The sequence below is a fragment of the Aulonocara sp. 'chitande type north' Nkhata Bay genome, linkage group LG8 (assembly GCF_057382095.1).
Source record: "Aulonocara sp. 'chitande type north' Nkhata Bay isolate Kocher_YH1m ecotype deep benthic linkage group LG8, A_spYH_male_GT1.1, whole genome shotgun sequence".
In the NCBI taxonomy this organism is placed as follows: Eukaryota; Metazoa; Chordata; class Actinopteri; order Cichliformes; family Cichlidae; genus Aulonocara; species Aulonocara sp. 'chitande type north' Nkhata Bay.
The window spans coordinates 3476867-3496979 of NC_141351.1; the positions used below are offsets into that span (position 1 = coordinate 3476867).

Consider the following 20113-nt stretch of genomic DNA (forward strand, 5'->3'; position numbering starts at 1 on the left):
CCACTCCAGCTCCTCTCCCACAGGGGAATTGTAGAAAAAGGGGTGGCATTTATTTTTACATTAAACATAAAATATGCATTTACACGTAACATATTTGACATAAGATAAAACAAAAACAACAACATGAAATCCGACATACCTGATAAAAAAGGTAAAAGAAAGACCTCCAAGTAAATAATTTGCCCACTCCAGCTCCTAGACCAAATACAAACAGTGGGTAAGAGGGTTAGCTCAACCCACCACAGCTCCCAAGCTAGCAAGGAGTATATATTCATGCTAGCATTTATGGCGCCTAAAACACATTTATGATACACACATACTACACACTTATAACATCTTACAAAAACAGGCTTAATAATGACAATAACTGAACTAACATCGCAATAATAAACATCAGGGTGGCTAAATATGAATTATGTGTGTTTTAAGATATTGGAAAGAAATGACACCCACCTCTCCCACAGGGGAATTGTAGAAAAAGGGGAGAGGCAAAAGGGGTACACTGTATTTATAGTATTGCACCAAAGAAGAAGAAGAAAAGAATGAGGAGGGGCTCTAACTGATAATGAACACAACTACAGGCTTGGAGGTCCTAAAAGTCAAGTATAAAAGGAGCAGTTTGGGGGTTTAGAACACATTTTGTGTAATTATAACAATGTGATTTAAGACCCTGTTACACAAAGTCACAGGTGTGTATTGCCAAAGCAATGGCAGTGGTGATAAGTCAGCATGGAAGTGTATGCTTCTTTTTCGTAGCTAAAGCCAAAAAGGTTTGCATAATATAGCTAAATAAACATGGATGGTAACGTTACCCAACAGAACATTTCAAATCAGATCAATACGAACTGTTTGCTGTGATAGCAGGTTTCTGTAATACCCTTCTGAAATATTGTACAGCCAGAGATTAATGTATGATTCCATGCAGAGAGGTCTATTAACACATCGTGAGTGAGAAAGGTGACTGAAGAAATAATCAATGCATTATGGGAATCCCCCCGCAGCGTACACCTATTGCAGCATATCTAAGGGAGGATTCAGGGTCACCTGATCCAGCCCTAACTATAAAAAACTTAGTGACCACTAAATAAATGTGGTTTTCTTTCCACAATAATTAGTTAACGCAACAAAACACACCTTGCAGCTTTACATGTATTTTAAAACTGGGTTTATGGAAACCTGGAATGTAATTGTGACTGTCTCTAAAGCACTTTGGGTCAACTTGTGTTTTTTAAATGAGATGTAGGCTAGACATTCAGCCATAGTGCTTAATGTTTAGGGCAGGGGTCGGCAACCTGCGGCTCCGGAGCGCATGCAGCTCTTTAGTCCTTATAGTGCGGCTCCGTGTGGTTTGGGAAAATAAATTAGAAGTATTTAGCTGAGTTCCTTTTTAACTTGTAGTTCTAAATTGGAAGATTATTGTGATATTGAAATATAAAATAAAATTATATTATATTATTTTTTCATCGCTCAAAATAAGCGTCACACTCGCGGAAGCCGGTATACCCGCCGAAGCGCCATGCATTTATCGAGACTTTCAACCCCAGGTAGGCCAATTATGGATCTTCAGATCCACATTATGTCAGCAGCTGTTCTCCACCGTGAACTATGTTAAAAACGAACACCGCTCACGCCTCACAGATGACAGCTTACAATCCTGTGTAAAGATGAAAGTGACTTCATACAGCCCTGATTTGCAGACGCTGTGCACAGAGGATCAGGAGCGGAAGTTGCATTGTAAACATACCATGGCAGACCCACTGCTTTTCAGCATCTCTTTATTGACCACTTTTCATACACGGTTGCTGTACGCATACAGCCGGCTGTAGCTTTTCAGCTCACAGCCCGACACACACCAACACAACAGCAGAGAGAGCACTGACGTTAAGGCGGCGAGGCGAGATTGCGGGTGCCGCTCAGGTGCATCCACCTCCCCTGCAGCGGCATTGCAGACGATGCCCCGCCACACACAATAACCAGGTAAAATACATATTTAGGCAGAATTTTGCAAATATCTATTTTTCATCTTTTAGCAGCATAGTGCTTTTTTTCCAATTATTTTTTTAAAAGTCTGGTCAAGGCTCCAAAAGCCCAAAGGCGATATAACAGTTTTTGTTTGCTACATGGATCATTTTAGTTCAGCTGGGTGTCTTTCCTTTTGTTATATTTCTTTAAGAGTTCAAAATGTGTTAATTACATAAATAAAATGTAATTTGTCTGTAGCACTTTATGGATTTCATAAGCAACACACCTTAGTTGTTCACACAAAGCATAAAAGTAAAAAACTATATATTCAGTGTTATCTTCATTTTAGATGTCAAAAAGTATTTGCAGCTCCCAGTGTTTTCTTTTGCGTGGAAACCGGGTCCAAGTGGCTCTTTGGGTCTTAAAGGTTGCTGACCCCTGCCTTAGCGTATATTTTTTCATTTCCAAGAAAATAACTACCCAATTAACTGGGCTACATAGAAAAACGTATTGATCCTAACGCACTACTATCAATTCAATACTAATACCAGCATTGGTATCGATACGTGGATTGATCCACCCACCTCTAATGTCCAGACACAGAGCCAGTCAGTGACTGCTAGAACTCATTGCACTGATCATATATTAACTTCTGGTTCTAGAAAACCGCAAAAGCAATAGTTTGTTGTGTTCCAAAGCACCATACTGTCGCCTTTAAATCGTAATTACATTTTAACACCAAGCACGCACTGGAAACAATATTAACCACAGACTTTATTTGTTCTCTGCAGTCACTGTTTTAAGAACATATATCTTTAAAAGACAAAGTACAATTTACAACATATTAAAAAGTTCATTTGTATTTACAGTTATCTTGGTATTTAAGCATTACACATTTAGCTTTACGTTTAGCCATGCTCTCTAACCACACTGGCATTTTACTTTGGAAAAGGTACAGCAGAACAAGTGGAGAAGTGAACATCCTGAAAGCGTTCATAAGGATGTGGGTGGATGGCAGCATAAGCAAGGCTGACAGGACATGGTTTGGCACCGGTTGCTGCCAGATGGGCTTGACAGCATGAACGTCAAGCTAACATTCAACCTGCCAAGGCCTATCTCAGCACCTCACCAAATATCCTGTCCTTCTGGAAGGCCCTGGGCCATGTACAAGCCCACCGCAGGTATATAGGCTTTTCTATGCTGTTACTAAACAAGTGGGAGAAAAAGACACGAAAAAATATGCTGACCTGAGTGAGACCACATAGAAAGGCACATAGGCATGTGCATATACACATACATTAATCAGGCCCAACATTAAAAAAAACCTGCCTAGCACTTGTAAGACTTTATGCTGGCAAAACAACTCTGACTCATGCTCTGTCATGAGCCCTTGGGAGATGTGTGTGTGTGGCATTGGCAGCTGATGAATTTGTCTTTTGGAGTGGGGCATCCATGTGCTGGGCTCGTTCAGGGCCATCCTATGGATACTCAATTGGATTGGAATATGTGGAGTATGTAGGCGGTTTCAGCTCCTCTTACTCTCAAGCCGTTCCTGTGTTTATTGGTGGTGGGTCATATTGTACGACAGGGAGACACAGTTGCCAGTCGACCATTAGCAAGGAAAGGTGTGTAGTCTATGTCATAATATACAGATAAAGGATCTTCAGGTAGAATGTTGCAGTTTTGTGGAGATGACCAGTGTTATCACCAGTTAATTTAATCACTGGTGGTTCATTGGTGTCCAATCCACATTAAAAGTCTCATGACTGCCATTCATTCAGCAGACAATGCTAACGTTTACCTAATAATTTGTGGATGGTAATTATCAATTAAAAAGCTTGGCCTACAGTCAAAAGGGTGATATGTTACCATATCAATTATACCTTTTTTCAATCTATTTTGAGCTAGTTCTAAACTGCTATTAGGATGCTGTGTTGTTTTAGGGATCATGGATGTAACCCTAACCCTAAAGCCACTATAATCCTATAAGCCACTATGATGTGTGTCAGTGAGAATGAGTATTATCTTTCTTACCTGATTGCCTACAGTTGGTCTACAGTTGGACGGTTGGAGTTAGGGTTTAGGGTTGGCACTGTCAACTGTATTGATTTAGACCACTGAGGGTTAGTAGCTCCATTGGTTTTATACATAAAATATATATTTAAAAAGAGTTCTTTGTTAGACTATAGAGAAATGTGAAATCATTAAAAAATGACTTACATGCCTCCTTTAAACATCTTGCTAAACATCTTATCTGATACATTACATGAAATTGGGAATTGCTTAACTTTTGGTTCCCAACCCTAAACTGAAGAAAAAACAGTCTGCAAAGGTCTGTAAAAACACTGCCATGCGCTGGATCAGCTGTGCAGCAACACATGGAAGCAACATTTCCCACTTTTTTTTAACCACTTATCTCTTTGTTCATCTCACCTCCTGATATACAATCATCGGCTCCACTGACCCATAAGGGATCTCGGTCTGTGTGTGTGCATAGTGGGTGGTTTTATGTGTGTGTGCCTGTGTGGGTATGTGTGTCTCTTCGTGCCTATCTTCGGAACAAAGCTCCTCATTGTTGCAGAGCGTGAACGGGTGACGACAGCGCAGCGGACAGTAGCATGTAAGATCTTTCTATAGCTCTCATCCATTCGTCCCCCGCCTCCAGCTCCCACCCTTTTTTCTTTTTCTCCCCATGTCTGTTGAAACACTCATACTGTTCCTTTATTGAAGGATTCTGTTATTAGACTGAGCGTCTTCCTCAAATAGAAACAACAATGTGCACCACACAAATAAGGTAATGGCACCTTGGCTGCCTGTGCCTTTCTCAAGTGACTTATCTCCAGATTATGTGATTACCTTTCTACATAAAGGCTTCTCTCTGACTGTGATACAAAAACAGACTTGGCAGTGTCTGAGGGGATCTGGTGTAACAAGTATCAGACAAGGCCCATTAACCTCCTAGGACCCTGTGTCCACATATGTGGACATCACATTTTGGGTTATTTAGACTAAAATACTCAATTTTGCTCTACATGGGCCTGATATCCACTTACGAGGACATTATACTGCTTCTGTTCTATCAAACTTTTAAACAAATATCCTCATATGTGGCTTATATTTTTCTTAAAAACAAAAATAAGTTTTAAAAAAAATCTGGTAATTCTTTGTTTTTTCATTCATCCGGCCCCAATATGCCCAAATATCAAAGAGAAATTAAAAATGCATGTCATGAAAGAGTTCAGGTCTTAGGAGGTTAACATGGTGATTTTTCTTTTTTTCATTTTTTGGTTGTAGAATGGGTTTTCTTGTCTTTTTCAACACCTGGGGGTTGTTTATTAGCTTGGTTGCCTTACCTTCTGGCTAGATAAATGTCTGCTTATCTAGATATTATCTCTCTAACAAAAACAGAATCAAAAAACAGAAAGCAAACAAATAGGCAAATAGGATACCTGTTTCCTGCCTTAGTAAAAAGCCTTACTGAATAAAAAATGAACTGTTTTATAAATCTAAGCTAAGAAGTTTTTTTTATACATGGTGAGCTCATTGGCTAATGAATTCTCAATTGCAAGTTGTTAGCCAATGAGCATCCAGTTTTGAAATCAGACCATTTCTTTTTAAAATAATTCCACAAAAAAAACAAATGCACTAATTATGCGTTAATTCATGAAAGCTATCTATGATCGTTACATGTGGCAAAACTATTCACAAACTTTGAATAATATTTAAACAACTAACAATTGCTCATTGCTAGCAACGGTTACAATTGAAAGCCATTAAACACCGAAAGCATCGGTCTTTGAAATAATTAAGTTGACATCAAGCGAAGGCAGCAGCAGGCAGATCCAGGAGTTAAAGCTGTATCATGACTTTATTATCATTTTACTATTTTCATTGCATTATATAATCAGGTGATGTACATGTTTGAAGCTGCAAGTGCACTTGTTGCCAAGCGCAGTGGTCTGATTGGCCAGATCTATTTATTTGCTTACTATTTATTAACTTAGTGCTAAGAGCTGCATGGACACAAAGCAACATATCATAGCAAAGAACACACAGGAGCCAATAATCATTCATTAATAATGACTTGTGTTTTGTCATGCTACTTTCAGAGTCTTCTTGCTGGTGTGCAAGAAGATAAAGAAGATAAAACACCCTTTGATAGAAACTTAGCCACCATTAATGCTATTCACCTCAACGGTTGTTCCTGCAACTAAAAATGTTTGGATGTGAAGGTGAAAAGGCCTCCTTCTTATTAAACACAAGGATCTTCAGGCTTTTTTGTCGCAAACGGCACACAAGGAGCACATGCTCTCAAGGCCAGATTTTTAAACATACACACACATCTTTGCCTGTTTTGTGAATGAAAGTGTGGGATTTCATCCATTTGCTGTTCTCATTTTTGTTATTTTAGTGTCATTTCAGGGTGAGTGATGGTGACAAACAGCTATGGCCTGCAGCCCGCGGTGCAGCTCAATGCTTTTGACGTCACTCCTATTAATGAGTTAGTGAGGGAGCACGGATTCAGTATTCAGCCAGCCAGTTTCAGTTTGAATATTAAATGCTGTGACTCTACTATTTTTATAGGCCCTTATTAATAGGAAATTTGCAGTTAAATTCACCCAATGAGAGTTAATCTGCCTCCAAAGGAACTGTGCCCATGAGATACCGACCAAAATTGGGCTAGGGCTAATTACAGCAGATTGGAACATTTCAGCGCCTTGAGAAAGCAGATAACTATGGAATATACAAATCAGTGCACACACACACACACACACGGACATTGATAAAGTAGCAATCTATTATGTAACAAAGGCTATTCGTAGGGAAACTTGCTAACAATTGGCTCCTGTGCAATGTTCCCTCTAAGCTGCGCGCGTGCGCAATTGTGCACTGCTGGCACGGTAATAATTCTGTTTTGCAGTGTTAGTCAGTAAGTGACTGGCTGCTCCGTATGGGATTACAACGATGCCACCTTATCCCATAGTCCAGCCAATGATGCGATCCACATTCGTATATACACAGCTAGTCAGCGTCGTTGACAGGCTATGACAGCATCCTTATGTGCGGACACCGGTGTTTTAGCTAGCTAGTTTAGCTAGGTGTTTTAGTTAGCTAGCGTGGCTGATGTGGAGTGAAGCCACGTTAATGACAACATGTACAACCATTGGAGATGTGAGCAGGACAGACGAAACAATTGACGGAAAACGTGTGGACTTTATACCAGTTTTTAAATTGTGTTGATGGGCCACGTAAAACCAGAGTTATGATAAAAATATATGCAATGTTTGGTTTTTTTCCTGAATACTATCGTTACTGTGGGAAGAAATGGTAAAAACGCCATTTTATAAGGAAAGTGCTCAAAAGCACTCTCCACCTGTGAGCAAAAACAAAACCAAAAACCCCCACCCTTTCCTATTGGTCAAAAAATGTACCATGTCGACCAATCAAAAAATGATATGCAACGTGGCATTTAGTTGTTTAGGAATGGGGAAGTTTTAGGAGTGACGGCGGTGTTTTGAGATGTGAGAGATTTTCAACGTTTAGCGCAAATCTTGTGTAGTCAGTGTGTAGTGTAGTCAATAGTTTTGTTGTGTGTGTCAGAACAATGAGGCGACTACTGAGTGCTACAGACAGGGCTGGACTGGGACAAAAAATCTGCCCGGGCATTTTGACTAGTGACCGGCCCACCATGGTATTATAGGAAAAGCCATAAGGTCTTTATAATAAACTTAAACCTACACCATCCTCCCTATTCTGGTATTCTAAACAGAACTTAGTAAAAATATAAAACAACCTAATTTATAATTACATATACCTAACAAATAGGGTTGCCAACTCCCAGCAAAAAAGAAAAGAAAAAAAAATAGGGAACCATTCCCGTACCCTCTGCCTCAAGATGCTTAATTGACAAAACCGATTTTAATTTAATACACGTATAAAACAAATGCACGGAAATTATTTTTCTCCAGTAATTAAATAGATTCAACATCTTTCTTCTACAGAATTGCAGACTGCACAGATGGTACCTTCCCAAAGGAAAGAATACTATAACTTACTAGGGTATATACTAACTAGACTTAATATTTACTGAATACAGTAATGGATTTCTATACATTTTACAACAGATGAAAACTTTCGTTGTAAGATTCAGATAATTATGTATTAAAAGCTAGACATTTTAAATGAGAATAAGAAAGAAGAGTATTTCTTTGTGCCCCCCTCTCCCTGTTAATGCCCTACCTGGCCCCCTGGCAACACTTTGCTAGACCCGCCCCTGCACAGTTAGCAGCTGTCAGCTACTTAGAAAAGGATCCTGGTGTTATTTGTCTCTCATAAACAGTTCATAACTTCCCTTCAACTCATTCATGTCACCTAAAATGTAAACCTGTTTCTCCATCACAGCTCTGATGATTCAGTAAGGACGTCTCCTGGTTTCATCTTCATGTTTCCCTCTCATCAGATATACAAACCAATATCATGACCTGGAGCTGTGGCTCCAGCAAACATTAGCTGATACTAGAAAGTAATATTAAATAAAGTCAATCAAGCTTAAACGTGCTTAAGTGTTGTTTAGCGCAACCTCTTTCTGGCGCAGAGAGAAAAGCTGATCAGCTGATCATTGATCAGTTTCGTGATTGAATTAGCAACTTTCTAGCTGAAGAGGAACGGGACAAATCGTGTTCCTTTTCACCTCAACTTTAAAGTTCGACCTCCTCGGCTGTAATTGGTCCAGCCCAGAGTCGATCATGACCAACTGGCCAAGCCACCACCATTCATTTGTACCGTTAAAAAAAGAAAAGAAATAAAACCCCATCGGCCCTTAAAAATGAAAAATCACGAGCGGCCCAGCAGGCAAATGCTGGGTATGCCCAATGGCCAATCCAGCCCTGGCTACAGGTGTTACAGGAGTGATACATCTCCTGCTGTCAGGCCTGCAGGTATCAGGCTGTTGTTCTCCTTTATCTCATAGTGGATAGAAATTATTTTTTGGAGTCGCACAAATAATTTGTGTGGCATCAAATTTGATGCAGAACAGCTGATTCTGTAAATAGTTTTAAATTTTTATTTAAAAAAACGCCTTGGCTGCATTTTTAGGTAAACAGCAGCAAAAAACTTTGTTGTTTGCATAACTCAGTTACTTTTTTGAAGAAGTAACTATATAATTAATTGCCCAAAATTGGTCATTATATACTGTATTTTGCGGACAGAGAGTTACAGGACTCGCTCCCAGACCACAGACTCATACTCATAATCAGAGATGGGCAGTAACGCGTTACTTGTAACGCGTTACTGTAATCTGATTACTTTTTTCAAGTAACGAGTAAAGTAAGGGATTACTATTGCAAAATCAGTAATTAGATTACCGTTACTTTCCCGTAGGAACGCTGCGTTACTGCGTTACTAAAACCGTTATTTTTTTGCGAGAATGTCTCATGACAGTGACGTAAGCAAGTGCGACGTTGGTGACAGCAGCTGTGTGCGGATCAACAATGGATAATATATCGAGTGCGGGAGAGAGTATGAGCATGCAGCGTTTAAAGCGTGGAAGTACTGACCTTACTTTGAGTTTGATTCCATAAAAAGTGACAAAAACATTAGTGTCCATCGTGCGTGGGAAGAAAACTTCTTTTTACAGCGAAAAAAACCCCTAAACTTCTGAGCAAGCACCGAGTAGCTACGACGTGATGGGAAACTCACAGAGACACTCGCGCGGATTCTTCAACTGACCGCAGCACACCTGCACCAGGGTAACCCTCCGCCTACCCTGCTCCTGCTTTACAGGTGAAAATAGAGCAAAAGGACCGCTGAGTCTTTGACTTTATTTATTTTCTGCTGTGTTTTACTTGCATCTGTTTGAAAGAGTGAGTGAAAACACAAAAAATATTTTATTTTATGTGCTGGAATGTGTAGAAAATAGGTTTAAATGTTAAACTAATTTATTCAAGTCAGAGAATGTTGCATATAATTAAATGTTTTGCTTGATGCATAAAGTTAAAAGATTAAAACTGATAAAACAAGTTTTAAAAAGAGACTTTTCCATTTGATTACATTTTGTATGATGGATTATGTAGAAAAAGTAGAATTGGGCTGAAAGATCTATCACTTTATCATCTCTTCAGGTTGTAAATCGTGTTTTTAAAAAGTAACTAAGTAACTAAGTAACTAAGTAATTAATTACTTTTGAAAATAAGTAATCAGTAAAGTAACGGGATTACTTTTTTGGGGGAGTAATCAGTAATTAGTTACTGATTACTTTTTTCAAGTAACTTGACCAACACTGCTCATAATACAAGTCAGAGCTTTATTAAAAAAGAAATTTAAAAAAAAGAAAGAAAGTCGTGTTTTCAAAATTGGAGTTCAAGTTATGAACAAGATTTTTAAAATTTTTCATTGTAAGTGGGCTAAAGCACTTAATTAAAAGTAGTCTAACATAAATGTAAATGCTGTAATTTGATTATTTTAATAAACCATGTAACTTGGATGGATTTGATGCTGGCGTGACGACAGTGCACACGTCTGCTGTTGCTCACAGTGGTCCAAGGAATCGCTCAGTGAGTTTGTGCGTTCGCTCAGACACATGAAAAATTAGAGGGAACATTGCTCCTGTGTCCTACTGTCATTTTCTGAACAGCATAAGAGATACATGCTGGAGAAATGTGACACAAACATGACCATAACCATCATGCTTTTGTGCAAAAAATGTCTTCACTTCAATTCTGAATTATGATTAGGGTGCTGTTCAATCTTTACTAATTACATGTCTTGCTTCTCTGTGACCTTCATGGGTTTGATTAAAACTATTAAAAACTGAATTATCTCAGTTTTAGCAGTCCCGCTTTTCTTGCTGAAAAGATGACATTTTGCAGATACAAGGTTTCTATCTCACTGTAATTATATTCCACTGTCACCCTTGGGGTGGGGATCTTGCACTGTCTTGTAACACAACTGGAGACACTGGAGATTTTCACATGACCCTGATAACATGTGTGACAGCAGCAGTGAAAATGAAGTCAGGGACAGAGCTGCGGGATGTGGTGTCATAGTATTCATGCCGATTACATTTGTTGGTCCGATTTCATTGTCAAGAAGCATCTTTTTCTCATTTCGGTATCAGTGTCATTTATATTCTGCCCATAATGAAAAAATGCAGTGCCTTTAAGGGGTATCTCAAATTCCATGTCACACTAAATAATGAATTAAGATCAGTGAATGAGACCGCTGAACGGTTAACCTCATCTCAGCCCCTCCTCCCTGAATCACTCTGCGAGTGGAGCCAATCAGATGCTTGCATCCCATTGACCGCGTCCCACAGGCTCCACCTCCTCTCCTCTGTCATTATATAATCCTATGAACATCGGCATCACAACACTGTGGTGCTGCTGCTGCTGCGAGCCGCTCAGGAGACAAGGCTGCACTGAAAACATTCACTCATTGATGGATACTGAAAATACCGGGTAAGTGCCTCCTCTCTGTGGCAGATCTGTCTCATCTGTTGGCTTTATTTTTCCCTTCTTCCATCCTTTTCCTGTGAATGTCTCCAGCCCTCTTGGAATGTTTGCTCAGTAGTTGTGTTTTCTTCTCTGTCTTGCCCTATTTTTTCTTCTTTCCCCCCATCTCCTGCTTTCTATTTTCAGGTCTTCTCTCTGTGTCTCCAGTTGCAGGCACATGCTGGCGTTAAGTACTGAGAGCAACAACAACAAGACCAGTAGCAGCAACCTCTCTGTCATTGACAGCACTCGAAGCAGCTTCAGAGAAACCCCCTGTAGCATCATAAACGGCAGCAATCATCAAACGTACTCAAAGAGGACCCCCGCTGCCGACGGGCAGCTTTTCGCGCTTCGTCACTCAAGGACGGCAGCTCTGAGATGGGCTGCTCCTCAGGGCGCCAGCCCCCAGCCTCGGTCCTTCATCCAGACCTGGACTGCGGCAACAGCAGCGAGGCCAACAACTTGCCCCAGGACTCTGAGAACCAGGGTTTGAACGGCTGTGGCGAAGGAGGGGAGATGGAGGGAAGTGTCGGAAGGTGTTCGGCCAAACCTCCAGAGTCTCTCCCAACGCTGGAAAGGCTCGCCCAAGCTACAGGCGGGACAGAGAAGTCCTGGTACCGCTGCGTGTTCCCGTTCGGCGTGATATCTCTGGTGATCGGCATGGCAGGAACTGGGGTGACGTTTACCTTTAACACGTTGCTCCAGACCAAAGTAGTGTCCGTGGCGCTGCTGTGTGTCGGCGTCGTGATGTTGCTTGTGGCAGCAGTCTGCTGGAGGGCCCACAGACTGAGGAGGAGGAAAAAGAAAGAAGGTGGATTCTTCATTGCTGATCAGGGTACTTTGTGATGGAGGGCGTTGTTCAGGCTGATGTATTCCAGAGGGGACAGAGCAGTCGGAGTTGGACTTTTTGAATGAGAAGGGCAACTAAAAAAGAAAAAGACAAGAAGTTGTAGGGCCTGAACTTGAAAAGACTGAAAAAAGTTGGATGTCATTGTTAGTATTTCTGCCAGGTAAACTTTGTAACACCTTAAACTTTAGAAAACCTTCTAGCAAAGGAACCATCATCATGACCAGATACACAGGGTAGAATACACATTGCACACTCCATACAAGCCCTCCCTCTCCACTCTTCTGTTCAGTCCAGTAATGGATCCACCTGGATGAAAGCGGAGCCTAAAGCACATCACAGATCATTGCTCCAAGGCTGGCCTCGCTGTGCTGTGGAAATGCATGAGAGATAGGCACCTCAGGGATAGCTACAGTACTTAATACCTCTGAATCCCTCTGCTGCAGGTTACTGGATAAAAAGAGGTGTGATTGTGTGGGACAGGGGAGTTAACAGTGACCAGACAAGCCTTTCTGGATACGGTAGAGCAAGAGTATCAAACAAGCGATCTGATCTGACATATGTGGCCATGCGCATCAGTTCAACCCCCACCCATTCAATTAGTTTACAAAGAGACAACAATTTTTATTATTGGATTACTGAACGAGAACTGCACTTGTAAATGAAGCATGATTTCCCCTTGCCACAACAGAGCTGCCCTTTTGGCACGTACGCTCTGTCTCCAGCGGCTCCGGTTCGGCGACTCATTAGGTGAAAGGGCCAGGGAGTCAGTGAGGGGTCGCATCTGAGGAAGAGGCGAGAATTCATCCCAAAGCACGCTCATTATATGAAATTAAACAAGCAAAATAGCATAGTCAGCGTGTTCCTCATATCTCTCTCTCTGCATTCCATTCTGCTGTCACCAGTCCTAAATGCTTACTGCAATAAAGATTTGTTTCGGAGGGGCAAAAATTCCAGTTATGTCAGATCAATAGAAATCACTACGCCATAAAGTGCTAATCTTTTTGGAGGTGATCGTGTGGTCAAACCTGCATTCCGTCAGCACTTTCGGACTTATCATAGATCATAAGAAAGAAGGACGTAGCCAACCTGTGAACTTACATTTTTTTATCATGACCAGCAGGGGGTACCTGATCCTGTGACATAAAGAAGCCCAACTGTAGGGATAACTTCAAAGTTTAGTGTAAAACGCATGGACAACCGTGTGATTGATCCATGCAGAGGCCTTTGTTTTTCAGTCACATGTACACCTTGCTTGTGACGTGAGACTACGCCCACTGCTTATATATAGTCCATATTTTTACACTATGTCAAGGAATCGCATTACATGCATATCATACAAACTGGTGTATAACAGCTTCAGGCTCGCTGGCCCGATTCCTCTATTCCACGACTCCCGCTGAACCGAGCAAATTCGGCGCTGCTGGGCATTTAGGTGGTTGCGGTGAGGGGCAAATCAATTCTTTCCTTTATATACCTTCCATTCTTACACTCTCAAAGAAAGGGGGTTATACTGCTCTTCATATTAGCTACTAGATCCCCGAGGACAGGCTTAAACAAATTTACCTTGTTCCTCAGTGATAAGACGAGCCGCGCGGTGGTGTATGTCGCAAAGAACCTGTCCTGAACATTGTTCTTTTTTGGGGGGGGGGAAACATTTTCTGCTTTGACTAGATCACTCATTTCGCCAAAACAATAGCAAAAATCCTTCTCCGTCTTAGGGCCAAGCTGTAGCAGTAAGCTGAACACAATAGGTGTAGTAGTTCATGGTTCTGAGCAGCAGGAAGTGTGCAGAAAACCCAGCAGCTCTGTGTCGGCTGTAGCTGTTAATGTACTTAACTGAAAATTATCATCTCCAACTTTTGCATGGAGTTACTCGGAGCAGTACAAGTGTACAAGTGCATATGTGTACCATGTTGGTTGTGTGCACACTAAAGCTACAACTAATGATTTGTTGCCCCGCCCCCCCTCCCTCGTCTGCCTCCATCCCGCTCCGTGTCAACTGTCCAGTTTCGTGAGCTTATTTCACACCTGGCTTATAGAAGCGAAGATAATCCTGTAGAAGCATTCAGCTGTGTGCACGCATATCTGTTCCTATATCGAGTATTCTTCTGAGTTACATATCATAAATGCTGTAGGTACTAACTGAGAGTGTAGCCTCATTTCTGAATGTACCTCCAACAGTGAGTGTCTTACGAACATCCTTGTACAGAGTGTAAAGATTATTTATATTGTTTATGTACACTCTATTTTGAGTAAGACAGATTTAGAGACACAGTACAGTGCACATCTATTTGAGGCACTAGCCAACAGTTGGGTTTTTTTTTTGGTTTCAGCTGTGGTTGTAGTGTTTTCAGCTATGTTGCAGTAATTGCAAACTGTGATTGTTTCATCCCAAGTAACCAACCCAGACAAGGATACATTTGTAATTAAAATCAAGCACATAATCAGTTACAACTTTTAAGATGGAGGGTTTTTTACGTTATGTAAAAAGATCTGATTTTAAATAAAAACGTTGTGTTTTTGGAATGAAACTATCCAGTTGCTTTACGTGGTTGTGGTCAATTTGCTTTGAGTTTACTGGCATGTCCAAGCTTTTCTCTGAGTGCCTTTTACTTGCTACATTAATATTTCTATGTATGGTACATTTAATGTAAGCTGTGCAGGCCTACCGGCACCAGTAATATAGTAGCCTAAAACAGACACGGAAATACGTGAAGTTTTTTTTATCAGTCGAGTTCAGTGTGTGTGAGTGCCGTGGTGTGCATGAAGTCAGACTTTGATATGGTTCCTTTATTTAAAGCAACAGAAATACCAAATATATTTATCAAGAATTCATATTTTTTGTCCTTCTGAAATATGTGTACCAGTGTACATTTTTCTTGTTTACTGTTAAGCTTCTAAAGCGCTGAATTAAATGCAAAGATTGATTTAGGAAACAAGCTCTGTGGCTGTTGTTTGTTTTTCACCAGATTGGGGAAATTGCTGCTGAATTGCTATTTGGTGTCATTAGTGGAGTCATTCACACAGCATTATGAGGGCGGCTGCAGCAGCTCGGGTTTTCCTCCTTACTGACCTTTGTACTCATTCTGGGGGACATACTATAAACCACAGATGCTACTATGTTCAATGTCCAACTAAGTCTGCATTTTGTGTAAATTGACACTGACAAAAAGAACAAAAAAAACAAGCCTTACAATGCACAGTCCAAAGACGGTTTGGGGTTTTCTTTTGCAATTCAGTTTTATTCATAAAGCACCAAATCACAACAACAATCGCCTCAAAACAATTTATACTGTGGGGTAAAAAAACTCTAAGGTAATAAGAGAAAACCCCAACAATCAGAACACTGAACACAGAGCCCTGTAAACAAGCACTTGGTGACAGTGGGAAGGAAAAACTCCTTTTTAATAGGAAGAAACCTTCATCAGAACCAGGCTCAGAGAGGAACAGCCATTATTGCGACTGATTGGAGGTGAGTGGAGGGAGACTGGACAAACGACGCATTGTGAAAGTAAACCAAAGATCAATAACAACTAATGGTTAATTACAGAGTCGTAGAAAGACAGTGGGAAAGGGTGTGTAATGTAAAAACACACAATAAATGCTGTTCAATACTAAAAATGTCGGTATCAATCTGATACCAAGTAAATACTAGGCAATACAGACACTGATACATCAAATCTATAAAGGCAGCTTATATAGGGGAGAGTAGTGTGTCGTGACTTATGGGATGAATCACAATCAGTTTGCAAATTCTGAACATATTTTAATGACCACTAAATCAGTGATTTGTGCCTGCCTCTAAAGGACTTTGGGTCGACTTTGTCTTCAGTCTAAACGACCCAGCGAAAGAGAGTATATTTATCCCACACTGGCTTCTCTTCATTGGCCCCGTTTAAAATCCTCCTCCTTACAGACAAGGCCTTGAATAATCAGGCTCCATCTTATCTTTAAGACCTCATAGTACCGTGCCACCTCAATAGAGCACTTCGCTGTCAGACCGCGGGCTTACTTGTGATTCTCAATTTCCAATATTTAAAAGTAGAATCGGAGGCTTCCAGGTCCCTCTTATGTGGAACCAGCTGCCAGCTTGGATTCAGGGCTTAAGAATGAATTGTGTCTTCTGTGCCATAAGCTATAAATACAATATATGTCACAGTCAACACAAAAAGGTTCAGACATTTTTAATGTTTAAAGTTTTTCTGGGTTTTTTTTTTTTTTTTGGTTTGGTTTTTTGGTCAGAGGGCCCGGTGGCGCCAGTGTCCGGCAGCCTCGCCTCTGTCAATGCGCCCCAGGGTGGCTGTGGCTACAATGTAGCTTGCCATCACCAGTGTGTGAATGTGTGTGTGAATGGGTGGATGACTGGATATGTAAAGCGCTTTGGGGTCCTTAGGGACTAGTAAAGCGCTATATAAATACAGGCCATTTACCATTTACCATTTTTCATTTTCCTAAAATGGACTACATACCGAGCTTAGAGGATTGAAGCACATCTATTAATATCAGCAGTGGGATCATTACTATCAATATTTGGATTGAGTCACCCACCTCCAACACTGTGCATTATGGAACATTGGCAGGCCTACTGGAGTGTAACTAAGGGAGGATTTCAGGGTCACCTCATCCAACCCATATGCTTTTTCAAAAACCAAAGTTTTAAGCTCAACATTAAAATTGTGTCTGTCTCCTGAATCCAAACTGAGAGCTGGTTCCACAGAAGAGGGGCCTGAAAGCTGAAGGCTGTGCCTCCCATTCTACTTTTAAGTATCCTAGAATAAGCCAGCAGTCTAACCCCATCAGTGCTCTGTTGGGGTGATGTGGTACTATGATGTCTTTCAGATATAATTGTGTTTGAATATTCAAGACCTTGTAGGTGAGGAAAATTCATTTTTGCTAGCTACTTTGAAGTTTCAGCTACAAGATTCAATTGAAGAAAACAATAATTAAAAATTTTCACCTGATGAAAACAAAGGGCATGACTGACGTGTCCCCAGAAGTAGGATACCAAAGGCTCCAGCTGATGTACCTTACAGATTGTTGAAACGTGGTGATTCCCTAAAACATAGAGAAACGCTACCAACTGGACTTAAACTCTCATTCGAAGTAAAACTCTAATTTTGCTGCAGTGTAATTAACCTGCCATTAATAATTAAAACTAGTTGACGTTTGTTCAGCTGCCATCAAGTCGTTTAGGGGTTAAGCATAACAGCTACCATGATTAAGTATGTATTTTGTTGCGCTAACTACCAATCAGTGCACATTTAGCTCTAAGCTGGCTGTGTGCATGCTCATACAAAATGATCCCTATGAGCGCAACCTACTCTAGACGTTTCATCACAGGATGATGATAAAAGTCCAACATAAAAATGCAAGACTGTTGATGTCAAGACTGAAAATGAATGCTATAGGAAATCATTAATCTTGAGTTTTAGCACTTAGAGTGGTCAGATAACCAACAGATTATTATTTTAATTCCAAAAATAAATCCTGTTTATTTCTCTGCTGCACATTGGAGCTTTCAAACTTTAAACTGGATGCTTTAAAATAATAAAGGTTTCTGTCCCATAACCTGATAACGGAGACATGGAAATCCCTTTGCCAACAAATCAAAGTAAAATTAATTTCTTTGACTGAACAGTTACAGATGTAGCACCAGATTAGGACCAACTATGAAAACATTTCTATATTTTCTGCATCATCAACTGAATACATGCAAATTCCAGTGAAAATGTAATGCATAATTTGCACTGCTTGCATGATGTTATTAAGGTACAGATTAATAAAAGTTGCACATATAAAGTGTATCCTAACAGCAGAGAATCTATATTTAAATAATTTATTTAATATTTAAAACATGGAATCAGTAAAAAACTGGGACTTTTAGAATACTTCACCAGGTTACTGTTCAGCATAAGTTACCATGGTGACTTACCAGGTAAAAAAAGAACTACATAGCATGAGAAAAGCTGAATTTGAGCTCAAAATAGCTCACAAATCCATTATTCCCATTTCTTAGTACCCCTCCTTAGGTTTATCTTTTAGCTAAACTGAGCACTATCAAAAGCTTTATGTCATACTTTGCTCATTTTCTAATCATCCTTTTGAAAACAAATCAACAAAGCAGTGATAGAAAAGACAAAATTAACTGTTTAGAAAGAAACTGTGACTGGAAAGCAAAGCAGGCAAAAAAAAAGTGTAAGCAAGACGTTCTTGAAAAGAGATTACCAGAGACATAGAGGAGAGCCTTTAATGTATTCTTGAATACTACAAACAAAAAAATGCTGTCACTCAGGCAAGACCCATTATCCCTCACTTTTATTTTCAATGCTCCATCACGCCATCCTGTCCCATGTAACTCATTATAATGCGCCGCTTATTCATCACGCTAATCATCCAAAACTGTCAGAGGCTGAGCCCTCTATTGATTTTCGCCACTGAATCCGCGTTCATCGCCCATCCTTCCACCTTTGTGCGCGCAGCTGCTTTCTATGAGTATTCAAATGAGCACCCATCCTCAGTGCGCCCACGCTTTCTTCTCTCCTTCCTCCACCTCCTCCTCTCATCCGCCAGTCTACAAGGGATTGTGTCATTCCCTCTCCCTCTCCCGCTCGACTTGGATGGGGCTAAAAATAGACCGGGCTGATGTCGAAAGCAAAGGGAGACTGGGAGCAAGAGGGGTGGGCTGCTGCATGAGAGGGAAAGTGGCGAAGCAGTTCGATTCCATCGCCCAATTTACGCTGGAGTTAACAGCCAGTAGATGGACGCAGAACATTTTTAGACGGAGCGAAGATAACATAGTTACACTGCTTGTTTAAGAGCAAACTATAATAACAGCTTCTATTAAACATCATTTTTAGAAATGAGGTCAAATGTCCAGACTATGTAATTACGTTTTCATTTTAAATTACACATTCACTGCCCCACTTCATAACAATGATAAATGTGTAATGTGTAAACCTCTACACATTAAATTAAACAATTTAAAGGCAGAAACAGAAGAAGGAAAAGAAAAACATTTATATTGTGAGCATGCCCAGAAGGCACCCCAAAAATTTGGCTCATCTGGGCTAAAATTTGGGATGGCTCTTGGCAAGGTCTCACATTAATTCAGATGCTGTGCCCATAGCTTCATAAACTAAAATGTATACTAGGACTTTCCAAAACTGAGGGATTCTCTTAAAATTCATAATCAGAATTATATCAGCTGATTAAAAATCTAGATAAATGCTGAAAAATCTTATTTGGGCTCACTGGAAAAGATTAGAGACTTCTGACCTGATTCATTTGGGTTTGGCAGACTAGAATTTACAGCAGGCTTTCTGCAGGTAAGTCACTGTAAACATTAAAATGTCTCTATTTGTGTATTCATTGTGATTTTCATGAATGAACACCCACCCACCTAAACACACACACACACACACACACACACACACACACACACACACACACACACACACACACACACACACACACACACACACACAAAAATGACTTCCTGTGCAGCTGCCCAAAGCATTTTGTTGTTGTCTACTCTAACTGCTTCATCATCATTCTTAGCCTCAGCGGAGATGTATTTAAAAAAATCCTAATAGCACACTAAAACTGAGTTGCTGATGTTATGTGAGTTTTAATAGTCTCATTGTGTTGAAAAAATCTATTAGAGCTGGTATTCACGGGCTAGAATTTGTATAAACTCTTCTCACACTGCATGATTCAGTGTCTGTGTCTGTAAGGTGACATAATATTTAGTTTCCCTTATTGATCCTAATTTTGTATAGATTCCCTTTTTCTTTGTTCTTTGTAAATGTATTTT

General features: G+C 40.3%; 1 protein-coding gene across 2 annotated transcripts; it reads left to right on the forward strand.

Annotated features, from left to right (window-relative positions):
• The first annotated feature begins 10231 nt into the window (after positions 1-10231).
• On the forward strand, positions 10232-15254 carry LOC147322856 (transmembrane protein 100-like). 2 transcript variants are annotated; one of them, XM_086302811.1, is made up of 2 exons: positions 10232-11417; positions 11598-15254. In XM_086302811.1, the coding sequence occupies exon 2, from the start codon at positions 11829-11831 to the stop codon at positions 12294-12296; it is 468 nt and encodes a 155-aa protein (XP_086158937.1). In that variant the 5' UTR covers positions 10232-11417; positions 11598-11828; the 3' UTR covers positions 12297-15254. The 2 variants fall into 2 exon arrangements, with proteins under 2 accessions (XP_086158937.1, XP_086158938.1); XM_086302812.1 differs by having other exon boundaries at positions 11619-15254.
• Positions 15255-20113: the final 4859 nt, after the last annotated feature.

Coding starts and splice junctions, on each gene's coding strand:
- LOC147322856 (XM_086302811.1), top strand. CDS start 11,829: ATGGGCTGCTCCTCAGGGCGCCAGCCCCCAGCCTCGGTCCTTCATCCA.